The sequence below is a fragment of the Microcaecilia unicolor genome, chromosome 6, assembly GCF_901765095.1.
Source record: "Microcaecilia unicolor chromosome 6, aMicUni1.1, whole genome shotgun sequence".
NCBI classification, from domain to species: Eukaryota; Metazoa; Chordata; class Amphibia; order Gymnophiona; family Siphonopidae; genus Microcaecilia; species Microcaecilia unicolor.
In genome coordinates, this window is record NC_044036.1 from 156,658,653 (window position 1) to 156,679,634 (window position 20,982).

At 42.5% G+C, this 20,982-nt stretch overlaps 1 protein-coding gene across 9 annotated transcripts in view; it reads right to left on the reverse strand.

The window, feature by feature from the left end:
• Positions 1-20,982, reverse strand: part of FLNB (filamin B) — a 223,423-nt gene that overhangs the window by 75,560 nt on the left and 126,881 nt on the right. For all 9 annotated transcript variants that reach the window (XM_030205341.1, XM_030205340.1, XM_030205337.1 and 6 more), the window contains exons 10-17: positions 11,261-11,387; positions 10,535-10,671; positions 9,505-9,698; positions 4,323-4,436; positions 3,713-3,856; positions 3,058-3,181; positions 2,210-2,370; positions 1,305-1,395 (exon numbers count right to left, since the gene is read on the reverse strand). In XM_030205341.1, coding sequence (XP_030061201.1) covers positions 1,305-1,395; positions 2,210-2,370; positions 3,058-3,181; positions 3,713-3,856; positions 4,323-4,436; positions 9,505-9,698; positions 10,535-10,671; positions 11,261-11,387 — 1,092 coding nt within the window. The remainder of the gene's footprint in view (positions 1-1,304; positions 1,396-2,209; positions 2,371-3,057; positions 3,182-3,712; positions 3,857-4,322; positions 4,437-9,504; positions 9,699-10,534; positions 10,672-11,260; positions 11,388-20,982) is intronic.

The following is a 20,982-nucleotide window of genomic DNA, read 5'->3' on the forward strand; positions in this document are numbered from 1 at the left end:
CTTACCAGGTAAAAGCAGCCTAACCATTGACAGGCTATCCTTAACTGAATTTAATAGCATTCCTGTTTTTTTTTTTTTTTTAAAGAACATTTAATACGCATCATAAGTTTCAATTTTCCTGACTTTTCCCCTTAGATTTGATTAGTCCTTACACTGCATGGGCCTGCTTGACAGTGATATCAAATAGTAAAACTATGACCTATTGTATAGTACATCTACGCTGTTGAAAAGTCACTTTCCCTACCTATTCTCCCAAACATCCATTCAAGGAATCTCTTTGAATTACTATTGAAAAGTATGAACTGGGGCTGCTTTCAGGAACAAATGATCCCTTAATGACAAGGGACTGGAAGCCAATCACTGGACACTTAGGTATACTTAGGAGGACATAAACCCTCACCAGATGGCAGTTACAACCCTAAACCCCTTATTGTACAGCCTAGATGGGCCATTTGAGTCTTTTACTAGACTAGTACTGAGTGTTGTAGCCTAGCAGTTTTCAAACTTGTCTGGGGACCCCTAGCTTCTGGCTTAGCATGGATCTGCAAGTAAATATGTACTCGCATGCAACTTGTGGATATTTACTGCAGGTGCTCTGAAAATCCAATTGCGCAAGGGCCCCAGGATGGCTCTGGGAGCTTGTTAGTCTCACTCACACAAGGAGCGACTTGGGCTGCATATACTGCAGCAGGACACGTACATCCACTCCTACTCTAGCTGAGATAATATTTAACCATCTCTCTGACCTCATGTGCACCTTTGTTTAAAATTAGTCACCTTATTTTCTAACTCCTCTTACTTATTGCCTATGTTTACTAAGCGGTGCTATGGGCGCGTTAGTATTTTTAACATGCAAAAATGCGCGTTAAAACCCCAACGTGCCCATAGAAATGTATAGGCTCATTTAGCATGCCTTAAATTTACAGTTGCTTTAAAAATGCTATTGCACCTTAGTAAACATACCCCTATATGTTAACCATCTCTCTGACCTCATGTGCAACTTTCTTTAAATTAGTCACCTTACTCTCTAACTCTTCTTACTCTCTTACCTATCTATATGTTCCATCTTTGCTTATACCCTTTACTGTTAACTAAAGTGTTCTATTACGTATTGTGATGACATTGTAAGTAGTTTACTGTGCCATACTTTGTATTGCTATTTGAATATTTTTACTGCTGTAATTGCCTATTGCTCATGTTTGTTTATTCTTACTGTACACTGCCTTAAGTGAATTCCTTCAAAAAGGTAGTAAATAAATCCGAATAAAATAAATTTAAAAAAAGTAAAGCAGATTCAAACTTACCAGTCTTACTCAAGCCAGGCCCTTCTGCTTTCACTTTGCTGGCATCGTGAGATGGTTCCACTTTAACTCTAAATGGACTGGTAGGAATTTCCTGCAATATAAGAGGTCTTTAATATACTAAAATGCCTATTTGAAGATCAGCCAAGATGATGGCAAATTCTGAAGAGTAACCACCTGTGAACACAGTGGCTTTCATCAAGGACCACATAAAAGCATGAAATCACTTTACTCTTGTATGATGCTTAACAGGGGCGTAGCCATACACCCAATTTTGGGTGGGCCTGGGCCCAAGATGGGTGGGCAGAAGAACTGCCTTGTCCCACAAGTGATTTGGTCTCTTCCCTCTCTCACCTGCATGCCATATGGTCTCTCAAATATCCCCCTCCCCCACATACCTTTTAAACAGCAGATTTTCACCGGCAGCAAGTAGCAACTAATACACACTGCTCATGTTGGCCTCACAGCCTTCTCTCTGATACAAATTCTTGTTTCTGCATAGGCGGGAATACATCAAAGGGAAAGCTGTGGGGCCGGTGAAAGCAGTATCAGTCGCTGCTCACTGCAGGTGAAGATCTGCTATTTAAAAGATACGCAGGAGGGACAGTTGTTGGGAGTTTTCGGCTGGTGGGGCTTGGGGATCCCTGTCAGCCACATCATAGGTGTGCTGCAACTGGGTGGACCTGAGCTCAAAGGGATGGGCCTAGGCCCACCCTTGCTTACGCCACTGTTGAGTAATCCACATTTTAAAAGTGTTATCTTCAGTGGTCTGCTCAGTATAAACAAAGTGCTAAGATAGGTGCAAGCAGCTAACTACCAGTGCCGGAAAAATGCAGAAAGACCACATGAAACATGAAAGAGCTACTGTGTAACATTTCATCTTATTGGCGACACCATAGATGACAAACCTGTCCAGCAAAGAGTACTTTGATTGTATAACGTCCAGCTCCAGGTGGTATGTACTTCACAGTAAATGTATCATTGGCATTGTGAATGATATCAAAATCAATATCTTCCTCGTCATCACTTATTACATGAGCATCACACTTAATGCCAACACTGACGTCACCTAGAAAAGGATCATGAAGAATGAGACCAGTTGAAATATGTTCAATAGGTGTGAACACCCTGCTATGACATTCATCTAATTTTTATTTGTTTTAATTTTTCAAGAAATCTTTGAGGTATCAAAGCAACATGACAAAATACATCCAAACAGAAAAAGCAATAAAACAGGTTGCATACAAGAAAAAAGGGGGAGGGAGAGATTACCCGGGCAAACAAAATGCCAAGGCAACCCATTGTATAACAACGCAACGAGTTTAGCAACAATACTTCCATATGAACAAAGTAGTAACTACAACTTCTAGTATTTAAAGTATTTTCATAATTAGAAACCCCGCTTCTACACCTTCCCCACACCTCCAATAGAAACCCTAGACATCAACCCCCCCCCCCCCACTACCACCCACCCCCTAAATATTGATAACCAAAATATTAATACAACCAACAAGTCAATAAGAGCAATACTTCAAAAAAGGGTCCCAAATGACATTCATCTAATTTTCCATGCATTAATGTTAAGAGATATGTATACGGCAGAACACTATGCATGGCATTAATGTATGCAAAGCCATAAACATACCTCTGAAAACAAATGGTTCAGCAGAAATTAACAGGTAGCAAGAGATTACTGATCTGCTACATAATTTTATAGTTTCATGACTACATCAGTTGGAAAAAATTCTGATTTTACCTTCTCCTGCCTCTGTACAGTCAACTGTAAAGTGCGTTGGCTCATTTGCTTTTAAGCCAGTTCTTTCCACACCAGGTCCAAAAACCTTCACCATCTCAGGATGGCTTCCTTGACCAATGTTAACCTGAAAAGCAACCAACCATGAGCTGGAATCACACACCTCATGAATATTCACTATGGATGTCCTGAAAACCTAACTGGTTGAGGTTCCCCATCATACTCATAAAATCTTCAAGTTAGAAAAATGTTCCTCAAATCTTACTCAATCCCAGTACAGATGAATTTTCTGAGCAAGACATTTGAATTCAATAATGTTTTTTGTTACCAGCCCATGGGCACTTTCAGATTGTCACTTTCCTTTAAAACAAAACAAGATTTTTATACTCTGGAAAACAAAGTGAGGAAATGAATGTAGTACTATTTCATCTTGCCCTTGTCATAACAAATAGTGACAGCTGGGCTAACAGCTTTAGCCCCCTCCCCCCCCCCCCCCCCCCATGTAACGCCCAAGTTTAGTTGAACTAAATGCAGCCATTCAGAAGTTAAATGGAGTAGAAGAGTGAAAGGATTATTATACTTCTGGATATTCCTATTTCATCAGAGGCTTTAAGACTTACAAATCAACTATCTGATATTCTCACTGTTTATAACCTACCCTGAATGGGCTATTTGGTATATTTACTCCTCCCCAGGCAACAGCAATAGTATGTTTGATTGGTTTCACCGGGCTGTACTTGCAGGCGTACGTCCCATCCATTTTGTTCTTAGTTTGCACATCAGCAGGGTTTCCTTCCATATCCTGGAAAAAAGCCCAAGAGCGTATGAATTCAATTCAAAACAGGGAAGATTAGGCAATAGAGGTTAAATATGACAAGACTTAAAAAAAAAAATCCACATTCAGGAGAATGATGTTTATAGTGTTTATAATGGCAGGTAGGACCGTTTAAAAAAAAGTTTATTTAGTACTGGAAAACCAAAGGCAGCTGCTGCTGCCATTCACTGCACTCGTAGGAGCAAATCTGCTATGGGATCGCATTGATGCCAAGAGATTTTCCTGTGAAACCACATAACTCCCGTTTAAAACTGGGACCCCACAGTCCATCCAGCACAGTGGTGCATTGTATGTGACTAACAGCTAGTTAGAATGTCAGTGCTAGAGGTCACATTGTTTGCTTAGAAATCAATAATGATCTTTACTGCTGAGCCAGGGATACACTTTACAGCCATTGTAACACATCAAGTATACCATTCAGTCAGAATCTTACTTGGGCATATATTTTCAGAGCAGCTATCCCAGCATCTTTGGCATCCACGATAAATTCAGCTGGATTATTTACAATGCAACCAGTCTTCTCCAGTCCTGGGCCATATGCCTTTACCTAAACAGGGGAAGGGGAAGGTAAGAGTAGATCATTCTCTGTGCTGAGTGGATTAAAAAGGAGTACTTGTTCAGTGAAGCGTATTTCGTTTGCCTTGAAGGCAGGCCAGTTTCAGCTGTCCAGTTCTTACAGTGAAATATACTTGCTTTTCACATGGTTATGAATAAGGATGTTATGCTGAAAGCAGCCGAGAATGGCTCTTCCCACCCCAAACGTTTGCTCCTGGATTGCAGGTAAGTTGACAGAACCACCAGTCTCAGGCTTGGTAGCGAGCACAGACTCAGGGCCATGCCGACACAGTAAGCGAGGTAAGCATGGCAGGAGGGCGCCCCGCCGCACCATGCTTACCTCGCCCTCTTCTCCCTAGATCCTTGTCCTTTTTTTTTTTTGTTTAAATTTACCTCTCCAGCGCATGGCAGCGTAGCGTGAGGAGGCGGCGCTCCCCCGCCCCGACGTGTCAGTCTCTTCCCTTCGCTCGGTTCCGCCTTCCTCTGACATCAGAAATGACGTCAGAAGAAGGCAGGACACTGAGCGAAGGGAAGAAGACACGTCGGGCGGGGGAGCGCCGCCTCCTTCTCACTAACGCTACGCTGCTGCACGCCGGAGAGGTAAATTTAAACAAAAAGGAAAAGGATCTGGGGAGAAGAGGGCGGGTAGTGTAGCGATCATTTTCGGGGGGGGGGGGGGGGGGCGCACCGGTGGGGCCAACTGCAGGGGGCGCCGGCAGGGCCAACTGCAGGGGGGCGCCGGAGACCCTAGGCACGGCCCTGCAGAGACTGGGCAGTTCACAGGCTCTGCGTCCTACAAAGAAGCTATGGAGGGAAGGGCCTATGAAAACAAACTGAAACCTTAAGTATGGAGGACAGGTCAAGTGCTCCACTGCTCCAAAAGCTAGTGAATGGAGAACTAGTGCACTGGATAGATCCCAGGGAATCTGGTGTTCAAATCCCACCAATACTTGTGACTCTGGGCAAGTCACTTTACACAGTCTATATCCGACATGATGGAGGATTAAGTTGTCAGATCTACCTTGAACTACTGTTGGAAAGGTCTGAGCTAAATGAAAAAACTATCCCCAAGTCAGAAGAAAGTTGTTGTATAAGAGTCAAGCTAGAATTTTGTTTTTAAATTTATGAAAAGCAAATCTAGTAATCACATTAAACACAAAAAGTTATAAAACAAATGTTTACAGTTTGTCTCTAATCGGGATGCAAAAGAACAAATCTTTAAAAAACTTCAGATCGCCCAAAACACGGCAGCCAGGCTCATATTTGGAAAAAGGCAATTTGAAAGCACAACACCCCTACGTGAAAAACTGCACTGGCTACCAAAGAACGTATTACTTTCAAAATCTGCACCATGGCTCACAAAATTATCTACGGTGAAGCCCCGGGATACATGACAGACCTCATTGACCTACCAACCAGAAACACATCCAGTTCAACACGAACTTACCTAAATCTCCACTACCCAAGCTGCAAAGGACTTAAATACAAATCAACCTATGCATCCAGCTTTTCCTACTTGAGCACACAACTCTGGAACGCATTACCAAAAAACCATGAAAACAATGTACGACCACCTAAGCTTCCGGACAGCGCTAAAAAGTAACCTGTTCAAAAAGGCATACCCTACTGAATCAACATAAATGCCTGAACCCGTCAACACAACGAAACCAAAACACGTAATGGATTTACAAAACTCTCCCCATTCGATGATTCCCAATATGTTTGTTCCAATGATCCTCATTCTACCACAATATCACATTGTATCTGTCCTACCGAAGCTGGCGTATGCCTCTACGGTACTATGTAAGCCACACTGAACTCGCAAATAGGTGGGAAAATGTAGGATACAAATGTAATAAAGAAATAAATAATCATTCACCATGCATTAACATCTTCAAAAGTCAAATGAAATTCAAGACATTTGATTCAGGGGCGTAGCCAGACAGCAGATTTTGGGTCGGCCTAGGCAAGAAGTGGGCGGGCACCAAATGTTCTCTCCCCCACCCCAAAAAATAATATCTCAGCTGGTGGGAAAATGCTTCTCTCCAGTCTCCACCTTGGTAGTCTGCAGCAGGCATGCGCTGAAAACTGGAGGAGTGGCCTAGTGGTTAGGGTGGTGGACTTTGGTCCTGGGGAACTGAGGAACTGAGTTCGATTCCCGGCACAGGCAGCTCCTTGTGACTCTGGGCAAGTCACTTAACCCTCCATTGCCTGCCGCATTGAGCCTGCCATGAGTGGGAAAAAGTGCGGGGTACAAATGTAACAAAAAAAAAAAAAGTGAGCATGCGAAGGTGCCAGTATTGTGGAGAGCAGCATTTTCATTACCATGTGCTACTGTTGGATGGGCCTGAGCCCTAAGTGGGTGGGCCCCAGCCCACCCAGGCCCACCTGTGGCTACGCCACTGATTTGATTCCACAGAACAGGCACACCCATAGGCAAACTGCTCTTACCAACTTACACATGATGCTCCCAATAACCTGGGTCTTAAGCACAAATGCCCTACCAGGTTATGATTTTTCAAAGGACAGATCGGGGCCAAATGCATATCCAGCCTCAGACTAATACTAAAATTTCACCCTTTCCCTAATCAATGCAACTATGCCAATACTGGAAACAGCCTCTAATTTTGACCCAACAGGCAAGCTGTACTGTTTTACTCTTAAAGCATTGCAAAAAATTCAAATCTAGAAGGCACAAAAACAGCCATTTTTGGGAATAATAAAATTTAAAAAATAAATCATGCTCACAACTATAAAGCATTCATCTTGCATGGGAGATTACATTGTCAATATGCACTCTAAAAAGTTAAGAGCGCGCACTGAATTTGCTATGGTTGCAAATACAAAAATGCTGCCGACTAGTCAAATGTCTAGGGAACCCCCTTGTTTAGTTGTACACCAAGACCCAGAGCCACTCTGCACACATTTGCATTCTGCCATTAAAATAGGTGTTAAGAGGCTGGCTAGCCACCCCTATCCTGCAGACACAGGGAACAGTTCAATAAATTGTGCCAAAATTTATATAGCGAAAGGCAGAGCACCGGGGTATAACGTCATCACTGGAACCACACTGGTTATAAGTTTTATGGATGACCCACAGCCATGCAAGTGCCTGCATTACTACTACTACTTAACATTTCTATAGCGCTGCCAGGGTTACGCAGCGCTGTACAAGTTTAGCATGGGGAAGGACAGTCCCTGCTCGAAAGAGCTTACAATCTAAAGGTTACAAACTATGTAGTCAGTGTAGGTATCATGACTGGGGAAGGTGGTTAGGTGCCAAAAGCAAGGGAGAAGAGATGGGCTTTGAGTAGGGACTTGAAAATGGGTAGGGAGGGCACATGGCGTATGGACTCGGGAAGTCTGTTCCAGGCATAAGGTGATGCGAGGCAGAAGGGGCGGAGTCTGGAGTTAGCGGTGGTGGAGAAGGGTACAGATAGGAGTGATTTGTCCTGAGAGCGGAGGTTACGGGTGGGAACATACGGGGAGAGGAGGGTAGAGAGGTAATGGGGGGCTGCAGATTGAGTGCACTTGAAGGTCAATAGGAGGAGCTTGAACTGTATACGGTAGCGAACTGGGAGCCAGTGAAGCGACTTGAGGAGGGGGGTGATGTGAGAGTAACGGTTCACGTGGTAGATGAGACGTGCGGCGGAATTTTGGACAGATTGAAGGGGGTCCTTGTTTTTCAATGTGAGTAAACACAATGTGATCAAATCTTAGCCTCTTAAGTCAATCCAACAGAATGCTGCCACACCATTTCAAAATGGCATGGAGAACAGAAAACCTTCAAACTTGCTCTTTTGCGGTCTTTCCCCAGATGCAACCGAGCTGAACAGATGCATACAGTTTCCATGCTGCTTGTATTATTATTATTATTAGCATTTGTAAAGCGCTACCAGACGCACACAGTGCTGAACACCTGACATAAAGAGACAATCCCTGCTCAAAAGAGCTTAGTATCTAAATAATACAGACAGACAAGACAGTTACGGGTGAGGGAAGTAATGGGTGAGAAGGAAGGAAATGACAAGGGGAGGGCAATTGAATATTGGCTAGGAGCTAAAGGCAGCAGTGAAAAGGTGGGTTTTCAGCATAGAATTGAAAACAGGTAGAGATGGAGCTAGACGTATAGGTTCAGGAAGTTTATTCCAGGCATAAGGTGCCGCGAGAGAAAAGGAGCGAAGCCTGGAGTTAGCAGTGGAGGAGAAGGGGGACAACAAGAGAGATTTGTCCAGTGAACGGAGTTCACGGGGAGGAATGTAGGGAGAGATGAGAGTGGAGAGGTAATGGGGGGCTGCAGAGTGGATGCATTTAAAGGTCAGTACAAGAAGTTTAAACTGTTTGCGGAATCGGACAGGGAGCCAGTGAAGTGACCTGAGGAGTGGGTTAATGTGGGTAAAACGATTCTGGCGGAAAATAAGACGTGCCGCAGAATTTTGGACAGATTGGAGAGGAGAGAGATGGCTGAGTGGAAGACCAGTGAGAAGTAAATTGCAATAGTCCAAGCGAGAAGTGAAAAGGGTGTGGACAAGGGTTCTGGTAGCGTGTTCAGAAAGGAAGGGGCGAATTTTGCTAATGTTGTAGATAAAGAAACAGGTTTTGGCGATCTGTTGAATATATGCAGAGAAGGAGAGAGGGGAATCAAAGATGACTCCAAGGTTATGGGCCGAGGAGACAGGGAGGATGTGAGAGCCATTAACAGAGATTTCATTTCATTAGCCAATCATATGTTAAGACTACCAATTTTTGGATTTTGGAAGGAAAACGTACAGATGACCCCTGAAGCAGGCAATCCCCTTAACAGCCTGTGTTGGGTCTTTGAATAAAGGTTGTCCTTTTACACCAATTCTTGAGGCCTGTGTGTTTTTCCTTACAATAATCCAAGCAAGACAAGCACCAGTGCTCTCCTCCAGGTTTTAACACTAGCCTTTGCTGTAAGAAGCATTAATGTGCAAATCAGTCCTAAATGTTTTCAGCACCCATTCTGGGCAGGGGTTCTAACTAACACTAAGGAAATCTATAAGCTTGCATGTACAGAGAAAATTTGACATTTTTCTTGCCTTTTCTGGATTAAAGTCTGCAGAAGCAGGTTGGATCAAAGCCATAAACGGACTGTCCTTAATATCTTCATCATCACACATAACGTGAACTGCATATTCCCCAGGTTCTTTGGGCCAGTATTTTACATCACATGAGCCGTCGTTCTTGTCATCACATTCTATCTTTGCTTGAGAAGGACCTTCAATAGCAAATCCTACAAAACAAAATGTGTTATTTTCCCCCACTATTAACTCATCTCAGACAAAGAAATAACCCTTTCAACAGCTTATCATGCATCAAGCTGATATAGCAGTCTCATCATTTACATTTAAACTATCCCTTCATAAGAGTGCTAAATTGCTGTAATTGCTAGTATAAAATGCATGTCCCCAGGTGCCCTAGATACCATTTTTCCCTACTGAGTAAGACCAAGGGTTCATCTAGCCTAGTACCCTGTTTGCAACAGTGGCCAGTCCAGGTTACAAGTACCTAATAGAATCTCAAGTGCCAAATTCCATGCTACTTAATTCTAAGGATAAGTAGTAGCTTCCCCCAGGTCTACCTTAATTGTTTGTGAACTTTTCCAAAACTTTTTTTTTTTTTTTAGAATCCAACTACATTAACTGCTTTCACTACTTGCTCTGGAAAAATCATTCCAGAGTTATACTATTCATAGAGTGAAAAATTCTTGTGTAACTTCATGGAGTGTCCTAGTCTTACTCTTTCAGAAAGCACAGTTGATTAAAATCCCGATGAATAGGCAAGGTGATAGGCCTCAATCACACCCCTATCTCAAGGCAAGATTGTTGGACCCAATCTATTGCTCTGTGAAGCATGTTTTATCTGAAGTTTGGCAGACTAACCAGAAAACAGGCCTAAAGTTAAGTGAACAGCTTTAGACCCATATATTTACCAAAGCCAATTTGGGCTAAATATTTTATCCTGTTATCTAGCCTGGTTAGCTTTCAGCTGGCTGGCCACATCTGGAGAAAATCAGTGACTCATTGTGAAGCCTAGTAGCAATGGGTACTGTAACATGATTAAACTTACCCAAAGCACCAACTTCTGAGCCAATGGACTCCACCACAAAGTCAGCGGATTTATCAACAACTCCTCCTTGAAGGCCAGGTCCCCAGGCCCGTACCTTCTGAGGACCAGCTTCAGGGCCCACCTGAACTTCAAATGGACTGAAAGAAAACACATGCGATTGGCCCACCAGGAGCTATTAAGCATAAACAGCCTGTATCTGGCTATTGAATTTGCTCACTGCATCTGAGATTGAGTGAACATGCAGTGGGAGGGGGCCACCACAAAATATTCAAAGGGTAAGAGTTTGGATGAGCTGAAGCAGGATTATGAAACGGTACTTCAAGATGTACTACTGTCTTCAAGAATTACATTTAGACTAGACGTAGAAAGCAGCTTATCACTTCCTTGCATAAATCTGGCATATGCCCTTTGCCAAGCAAGCTACATTTAGTTAGAAGATATTTCTAACCAGTTCATGGCTTTGGGTACCATTACAGTGAATGCAACAGCCTACTTTACAATGCAAGTAAAAAAAAAAAAAAAAAGATTAATGCTATGCATATTAAACGCACAGTTAAAGTGCTCTCTAAAGAACTAAATCATAACCAAATGAGGTTGGGGGGAAACAAAGTTATCCTCAACAACTCAATTTCAACTTAAAAAAAAATATTCAAGTCCACATTCACATCTGGTCTTTGGTTTCTGTGAACTGCAGGTTCTTCATTGAAAGGAAAACGTTTTACTTACCTCTTGGGAATATTATGCCCTCCCCATGTGATAGTGACAATGTGTTTTCCTGGGGAAATGGGAAAATACTCAAAGGCATATACACCATCCAAGAAGTCAGTCTGTTTGACAAGTTCCTCCATCCCCTCTGTTGGAAGAACACAGAAAACATTCTGTTCAGCTTCCCTCAACACCTAACAGGATATTAATCACTATGACAAGCTCACATTTTCCAGTTTACTTGTAGTACCCAAGGGTGAAGCTTCCAGCTACTTAAAGGCAGAAGTGAGAAATGGATCCTCATTTCCCCCTCCTTTGAAGGAATGGTTGAAATTAGACTTCAAAAGGGAGGTCCATAACATTCATACTCAACACATTTGTCCAATTAGTTGAGAGTTTTAGTCAGATAAATCACGTATTTAAATCTCTCCTCACTGTGCAGGTGAACTGCTTGGACACTGCTTGATTTTAGCTGGTCAGAGCTTATACTTGGAGAGATGCAAATGAAGAAAGTGTTGCTGAAATGGTAAGACAAGGGGGAGAAGACTAGGACTTTGTCATTAACCTATAAAGTGGAATTGTGAGAAACTGAGGGGGAAATAAAGTGGAACTGGTTCTATTTCTCTTCAGTATTCATTGAATGGCCAGGGAACAAAAGGTAAGTTTCATAAGTCCTATTGAGGAGCTACCTAAACTTCCAAGCAATAGGCCAAGTGAGACATATACAACAGTATTTAAAACCTGGCAATTTTTATCTTTAAAATGCTCAGAGTTAAACAGATATAGTCCCTTTACACGTGAGGGTGACATACCAGGTGGTTAATTTGATTTTATTGGTGAGTAAATTAGCTGCTGCTTCTGTAATCCAACGGCCAGCTCAAGGGACCATAGTACCCTGAGCCAACTTATGGTTTGGTGTCCTCCCATTGGCACTCCCCCCCCCCCCAAAAGTCTACATTTAAAGGCAGTTTCCTTCTCCTCAATACTGACAGTGTTTCATCTAACGCTATCCCTGCATCTTCCCCCTCTGCTGCAGGTTGCATTAGGTGAAACGCTGTTTGGGAGGGGAAAACTACTTTTAAAAGTAGACAGGGAAATGGCCTGATGGGGGTCACTGGCTCTTTTCCCTGCACACACACTACCAGGTAAGATCTGGACCAGCTTAACCTAGAGAGCCAGTGAAAGTGACATCATAGGCTCAGGCTTTTGGCACCCTTTATCTCTGGCAACCTGGTCCATAGGTTAAGCTAGCCCTGACCAGGCCTAGGTCTTCACAAATCTGTTCTTTCACTGTGTGACTAGAAAGTTGAGGGAGAAATTCGTTTACTACAATTTTAGCAGCTCCTGAAACTGCAGGAAGGTTGCCGGGGCCAGGTGACTGGGTTAGTAACTGATCCAAGTGAGGGGTGACAAAACGGGAAGTAAAACTCCTGAGATACTGAATCACAGATTAGGCTACCCTTACATGCTCATGCTAATCTGCAGGATTCACGTTCAGGAGTATGCCTCTTAAGAGGGGTGCTCAGTGTCTCTCCATACCCCGCCCTCAAGAGATTACGTCAATGTAGTCTGGGGGAAGTGGACAGATACCAGACTACAGACAAGGGAGATGTGGAAGAGGGAGAAGAGATGGACAGGGAGATGTCAGCCTACAAGCGTGGGGGGGGGGGGGGGAAGGAGATTAAGAGGGAAGATAGAATCATCTGGGATAGAATCATATGGCTGAGAGCCATATGAGATTGTCAGGGAGTAAAAAAAGGTAATAAGGTTGGGTAAGGAGTGAGCCAGGTACGGAGAGAGTAGTGGATGCTTGGAATGCCCTCCTGCAGGAGGTGGTGGAAATGAAAACGGTAACGGAATTCAAACATGCGTGGGATAAGCATAAAGGAATCCTGTGCAGAAGGAATGGATCCTCAGGAGCATAGTCGAGATCGGGAGGCGGGGCAGACTTATATAGTCTGTGCCAGAGCCGATGGTGGGAGGCGGGACTGGTGGTTGGGAGGCAGGAATAGTGCTGGGCAGACTTATACGGTCTGTGCCAGAGCCGGTGGTGGGAGGCAGGGATAGTGCTGGGCAGACTTATACGGTCTGTGCCAGAGCCAGTGGTGGGAGGCAGGGCTGGTGGTTGGGAGGCGGGGATAGTGCTGGGCAGACTTATACGGTCTGTGCCCTGAAGAGCACAGGTACAAATCAAAGTAGGGTATACACAAAAAGTAGCACATATGAGCTGTCTTGTTGGGCAGACTGGATGGACCGTGCAGGTCTTTTTCTGCCACCATTTAGTATGTTATGTAAGAAGGAAACTAGAAAGACTAGAGGTGAGGGTGAAATTTGAGTAGACTGAAAAGAGGCAACATCAATGTGAGATGTATTGAGGGAATGGAACAAGGGAAGAGGGGAAATGACAAAATGAATAGCAACCACAGGAAAGGAGATAAGCAGGTCAAGAATGCAAAAGTGAAACTGGGATCAGTGGCGTAGCAAGGGCAGGGTGGTGAGGGCGGTCCGCCCCGGGTGCAACCGGTAGGGGGGGGTGTCACACGCAGTGTCCTATCTTCGTCCCGCCGTCAGTTCTCGTTTGGAGCGGCCTGCCTCCCAACTCCCCCAAGTCGAGTTCCTTTCCCCTCACTTATTCCACAGCGCCAGCGTGCACCTTCCACTTCCACCACGTGCTGCTGTTCGCTGCCTCCCTCACTGCATCGTCTCCTCCCACCATACGGCTCCTCTTTACCGCCCAAGGAAGTTTGCTCCGCCTCCAGCCCATCTGGACTAAACGTCTTCCTCTCCCTGCGGCACCCTGTGCGCCAATCACGCCAGTGCACCTTTCCTGCAGCTGTGACGTCTCCTCCGGGTGGCTGCCCAGTGCCTGGTTCTTCTCTCCATCCCAGCTTGTGGCCGCCCGCCGTCTTCAGTGCAGCCGTGAGCCTTCTGCTTCCAGCTGCAGTGCTGCACTACTATTATAATCCACCCCCGCCGAGCCACCGGTATCGTCGGCAGAAGAGAAGAATCTTGCAGTTGGAGGCGCAGAGCCCAGGTAATTAGGCCCCGCAGCATGATGTAATATTTATTTAAATTGTGCTGCCTTGACTTTTTTTTTTAAACATTTTATTTAATTTTCTGCTGCTAGTTAAGTTTCTTTTCTGACCATTTATCTCATTTCATCATTATTGCTAAAAATAATTTTTTCATGGGGGGGGGGGGGGAGGTGTTAAAAATAGGTCGGCCCCGGTCAAGTATGCTAGCTATGCCACTGCCTGGGACCCAACATTATTTTAGGCCATTTTATTTTAATTATCCTGAATGTTATTTCTGGGTAACCCTCAAGTCTGGGGAGCTATATCTACAGACCCTTCTCTCAGGAAGATTTCAAATCTATGGAGGTTTGGTGAATAATGGCCAGGATGGAAACCACTTGTTCAGTTTATCCCAACGTTCTTCCCTCTGGGATGGCTGTAGCTAGATTTTCAAGTGAATTAAGATCTTTAATAAGGTGAAGACCCATGACAGTCTTTGGAATCCTTATCCTTCCCAGCAGTACAACTGGTAGCGCTATAGAAATGATTTATAGTAGTAGTAGCAGTTGGAAACTTGGTTACAGGTAAGCCCTACTAGAAAACCTGGATTATACAGAAAGCTATTATTTTGCGTTTTCTTAAATCTTGCACCTTCTAGATTAGACTCCCCCAGGAAATGTCACAATATTTTCATGAGGCTCTTAGTCTGGACTCTTTCCCTAAATATGGAGGGCTTGTTATGTGATAGGGATCCTGGAGACAAAACAATGTTCTGAACCAGGAATTTCTAGATTTATCTACATGTCTTAAGATGCCAGTAAAAGACAAATAGGCCACTGTTGTGACCTTGTTAGTCTGAAGACTGTCAGAGGCAGTAAATTTATTTTCTGTTAGGTTATCTTTGTTTTATGGTCAGAATATGATTTTCCAGATGTTTGTTAGGAATCAGGAAATGTTTTCTTCCTTTGCTCGAGAGCCTTGGCCCTGGAGATGAAGTTTTTAGTTCCCTAGGAAATATTTTGTAAAGTTTCACAAGCTTGATTATATCTTTACTGATCCTGCTGAACACCAGCAACTAGCTCTTACAATTTTACAGGCCCATGATATGGCTTATGGTGAGGGAGCAGTAGAGGACCATTGTTGAAATGTAAGGTATTTTAGACTTTGTAAACTTTTTTTCCCCAATTGACAGTATATCAAAATTGACCGATATGTAGGTTTCCCTCCGTATTTCTAGCTTGATGTAGGATTTTTTTTTTTTTGCATTTCCACCAAGTCGTTTTTCTTAGTTTAAGTTTTATTTTCACTGCATGTCTCTGACCCAAGCGTTCAATACAAGTGCACATTCTATGCATAGTTATTGGTATATCAAAACTTCTGCATGATACTAAGATACTGGTCCAAAGGAAGCCAAGGTTCAAATGGATATCAGTATAGCAATAAAGAAATTTATTCAACCAACCATTTCAGCAGATGCCTGCATCAGGAATATACATATACATGTTAAGTGTCGCAATGGATTATTAGAAATTCCACTCTGTTCTTTGAAGAAAAAGCTCACAGTAAGCACACAAGCACTTGAGAAACTGACAAACCTTTCACTAACACTAGTGACCAGAATGGCCCATTGAGTCTGCCCAGTAATGTGGTTAGGGTTGCACTGGCTGTGCACGTTATTCCACTCTGAAATGTAAAAAGCCAAAGCCAAACAAAAATGTCTCACTCCGAAGTACAGCAAGGTGTTAACTGCCATGGAGCTGCAGTTAAAAACCCCAACCATTTTCCTGGTTACAGTAGATGGACCATGCTGGTTTTTAATTTCCCACCATTCACTGAGTTAATATATACTATGACTTCCCTAGAGGGGTATTTAGCACACAAGATAGTAACATAGTAACATAGTAGATGACGGCTGAAAAAGACCTGCATGGTCCATCCAGTCTGCCCAACAAGGTAAACTCATATGTGCTACTTTTTGTGTATACCCTACTTTGATTTGTACCTGTCCTCTTCAGGGCACAGGACCATATAAGTCTGCCCAGCACTATCCCCGCCTCCCAACCACCAGTCCCGCCTCCCACCACCAGCTCTGGCACAGACCGTATAAGTCTACCCAGCACTATCCCCGCCTCCCAACCACCAGTCCCGCCTCCCACCACCGGCTCTGCCACCCAATCTCAGCTAAGCTCCTGAGGATCAAGAGAACTAAAGAAATGTTTAGGTATCAGTGCACTGTACATGCAAGTTCAGTGGTAAAAGCGTTAGCTAATAAAACCCAGGTGCAGACACATGCACATAATGTGAAGCCTTAATGTCTTGTTCTTGTTGGAATGTATTGTATTTTACATGCATTGCCTGTCACCTATTATTTCTCTGTGATTACTCTGTGACCTCTGATGTGAATTACTTAGAGAGGTCACACAGCTATGCAACTTCCTGTGGGGGTTAGATGCAGCACATGCAGCACATGGAGCTCATGATCTCTCCTAACCTGAGAGGATCTATGGTGGTGTGAGCATCCATTACCATCTAAGCACATGGAAAGAGCTGATAATACAAATGTATAGTAATATGTATATATAAGCCTGTCTGATTATAATCAAACTACAAACTGTGAGTAAACAGATGTTTTGTTACTTCAACTTTAAAGTGACTCAGCAGTGAATTATTCAGGGGTGAATGAGAGAGAGATGAAGAAAGAAATTAACATTTCTAAAGCTGAAGCTGTGTGTACTAAAATCTGCTAATTATTTACTACAAATAATCCAACAAAAGGGTTATGGGCCCAGGGTCCAGGAATTGAAAAAGAAGAGAAATATTACCAGGCAGAAAAAAAGGCCACATTTTTCTCTTAAGTTTTAAAGGAAAGATTCAGTCTGTCTCTCTCTCCCCCCACACAGCAGACAGAAGGCTAAGAAAATGGCTGAGGGAAGAAATTCACTATTGTTCTACTCTCTCAAGGTGCCTAAATTAAATGAGTTTAATTATCAGAAGTGGGAACTAAGATTCATATGTCTCCTTCGAGCAAAAAGATTAGATATATGCTTAGACCAAGACAGAACAGCTGAAAATATGGCTGAATGGGACAATGCAAACTATTATGTGAAGTGCATGCTTTTGGAAGCTCTCTCAGAGAAACAAGCCATATTAGTGGAGGGAAAAGATACACCAAAGGACATTTTATATAAACTGAGAACTATGTATGCAACTACATATGCAAAGCAGCAACCAATTTGGTTGGCAGAGTTGAATGAAACCAAATTAAGGGATAAAAGTAAATGTAATGATCACATTATGCATCTTATGTCTTCATTCAAAAGTTAGAACTTTCAGGAATTCCCATGTGTGATGCATTGAAAAGAGCATTTCTTTTTACCTCACTATCAAAGAAGTTTGATGTTTTTAGGTCTGTAAATGAGGCCATTGAAGGGCAATCTTTTGAACAGGCAACATCAAAACTAAGGCAGGAATGCATAATAAATGATTCTGAGGAGATGTGTTCTCAAAGCAAGTCAGAGAGAAATGAAACAAATTTCTTGGCAAAGAACAGAGGAAGGCGGAGCTATGGGAAAACTCCACCCAAGGGCAAGCTGATTTGCTACTCATGTGGAAAGGAGGGACATGTATCTAAATGGTGTAAGGAAACACAAAACACTCCCTCTAGCTCACCTAAGCCAATGGAACTAGAGAATTTTCAAACCAGGAAATGTATGAAGGACAAAGATAAACACAAGGGCTTTCTAATGGCAGAAAAATCTTTGACTATGGTAAATAATAATTCAAATGAAAGTACTTGGATTTTGGATTCAGGGAGTACATGCCATTTAACCAATTGTAAAGATTTCTTTCAGGAAATGTGTCCAGAGGAAGGTATCCTTAAAACTGCAAACGCAGGGACTGCTAAGATCCAAGCAAAAGGTATTGGATTCTTAAAATGCAAAGTGTCTAATGAAGTTAAAGAAATTCCTGTAAATGATGTCTTGTATATTCCCCAAGCAGTTTGCAATATGCTTAGTGTATCTACATTAGATAAGAAGGGATTTGCGATTCATTTTGAAAACAGTAAGTGCACAATCTCTAAAAATGATGAAGTGTATGCTGAAGCTTTTATGCATAATGATGTTTATAAACTGAGCATTTCAGGTGAAGCCTCACATATGGCGCAAGTAAGGAAGAATGATGGAAAATGTAGTCTGGAAATCTGGCATCGCCGCCTGGGACATCGTGATTCTAAGGTGATCCAGGATCTTTACAGTAAGCAACTGGCCACCGGCATTCAGATAAGTGCAGATGCTGGTAAAATGGAGAAATGCATAGACTGTGTTACTCAAAAAGGTGTGAGACCCTCATTTCCTGCATACACAGGAAATAGGAGTAATAAAGTGCTGGACTTAATACACAGTGACTTATGTGGACCGTTTAATATCCCATCATTGGGAAATAACAAATTTGTGCTAATATTCTTGGATGATTTCTCTAGATATTGTGTGGCCTATTTGCTGAAAGAAAAAAGTCAAGTCACAGACATGCTGAAGAAATACGTAGCCATGGTGAGCAATAAATTTGAAAGAAAACCAAAGGTTCTTCAGACCGACAATGGTGGTGAGTTCACTTCACAAAGCATGCGCACATTTCTAGAACAAGAAGGCATTCAACATATCACAACAGTAGCTTATACACCAGAGCAAAATTCTGTTGCAGAGAGAAAATTTAGGTCACTTGTGGAAATGACCAGATGTATGCTGTCAGATAGCAATCTCCCTAAAAGACTATGGGGGGAAGCCATTCTCACAGCAGTGTACCTACAAAACAGAATGCCAACTAAAGGCGCTGAGCGCACACCACATGAGACATGGCATGGTAGGAAGCCAAACCTGTCACACATAAGAACATTTGGAAGTACAGCATATGCTCATGTACCAAAGCAAAGAAGGCATAAGCTGGATTCCACAACAGAAAGGGGCATTTTAGTTGGCTATACTCCAGGTCACAAAGGATATAGAATTTTGAATCTGAAAACTGGCATTGTTGGCATAAGACATGTTACATATTTTGATGAAAACAAAAGGGTTGATAAAGGCTGGATTATCCCAGATGAGCCTTATCATCCAGAATATGAAACTAGAACCATAATAGACATGCCAGTGTATATAAATGCCATACCAAGGCAGATGTCTGAAAGCAACTCACCTGTATCTAACGAGGAACAGGCAGAGGAAGCAGACACAGAAAGGATCATTGAAGAAGACAGTACAGTTGGAGAAGGGGAATCAATTGGAGAAGGACTCTCAGATTTAGAGGATGCGGAAAGGTCAGACCAACCTGTTGTCAGACGCTCATCCAGGGAAAACAAAGGTGTTCCACCCCCAAGACTGTCTTACCTAACAAAGTCAGCAGAAGCTCAAGAGCCCTTAACATGGGATGAGATTGAGAAAATGCCAGCAGAAGAAGCTGCTGAATGGCATAAAGCTGCACAAGAAGAAATTGATGCATTGGATAAAAATAATACTTGGATTCTTACAAAATTACCTCCTGGCAAGAAAGCTATAGGATGCAAATGGGTATTCAAGTTAAAAAGGAATGCACAAGGAAAAGTGGAAAGGTATAAAGCCAGATTAGTGGCAAAGGGATATCTTCAAAAATATGGAGAAGATTTTGATGAAGTGTTTGCACCTGTAGTGAAACACACGACAATCAGAACACTTCTGAGCATTGCAGTCTCAAAAGGCATGCAAGTCAACCACATTGATGTGAAAACAGCGTTTCTTCATGGAGAAATAACTGAAGACTTGTACATGGAACAGCCAACAGGTTTCATAAATACAAAACAAAGACAGCTAGTGTGTAAATTAAACAAAGGTCTTTATGGATTAAAGCAAAGTGCAAAATGTTGGAATGAAAAATTGCATGAAATATTGACAAATTTAGGATTTAAGCAAGGTGAAGCAGATAAATGCTTGTACACTAGGTGCACAAATGGACAATATGCATACATTTTAGCTTTTGTTGATGATCTGCTCATTGCAAGCAAAAGTGAGCAAGAGTACAAGGACATTGTAAAGTGTTTAAACCTCAATGTTGAGATAAAAGAACTTGGTAATGTGTCATACTATCTTGGTATAGAAATTGAGAAACAAAATGATGGTTCTTATCTTCTAAGCCAGAAGCAGAAAATAAATGAGCTTATTGAAAGTTTAGGTATGCAAGATGCCCAAGTTGTAAGCACTCCCATGATCACTGATTTTCTGAAGGATGAAACAGTAAGAGAACCTTTACCAGATAACATCCAATATAGATCAGCCATAGGTAAGCTTTTATATCTAGCTACCACATACAGGGCTGATATAGCAAATGCAGTAGGAATTTTGAGCAGAAGGGTCAGCTCACCTACCAAATCAGATTGGACTGCAGTTAAAAGGATGGTAAGGTATTTAAAGGGTACCATTGATTGTAAATTAAAGGTTTCAGCCAATAGTAATCCAAAACTAATATGTTACTGTGATTCAGATTGGGCAGGGGATCATTCTGATTATAAATCCACAAGTGGATATGTGTTTATGTATGGAAATGTACAAATTTCATGGGCCAGTCATAAACAAAGTATTGTGAGTTTGTCTTCTACAGAAGCTGAATATGTGGCCGTATCGGAAGCGTGCAGAGAACTGATGTGGATTGAAAAACTTATGCTGGATTTTGGAATAGCTGAACAGAGACCAATCCAGATAATGG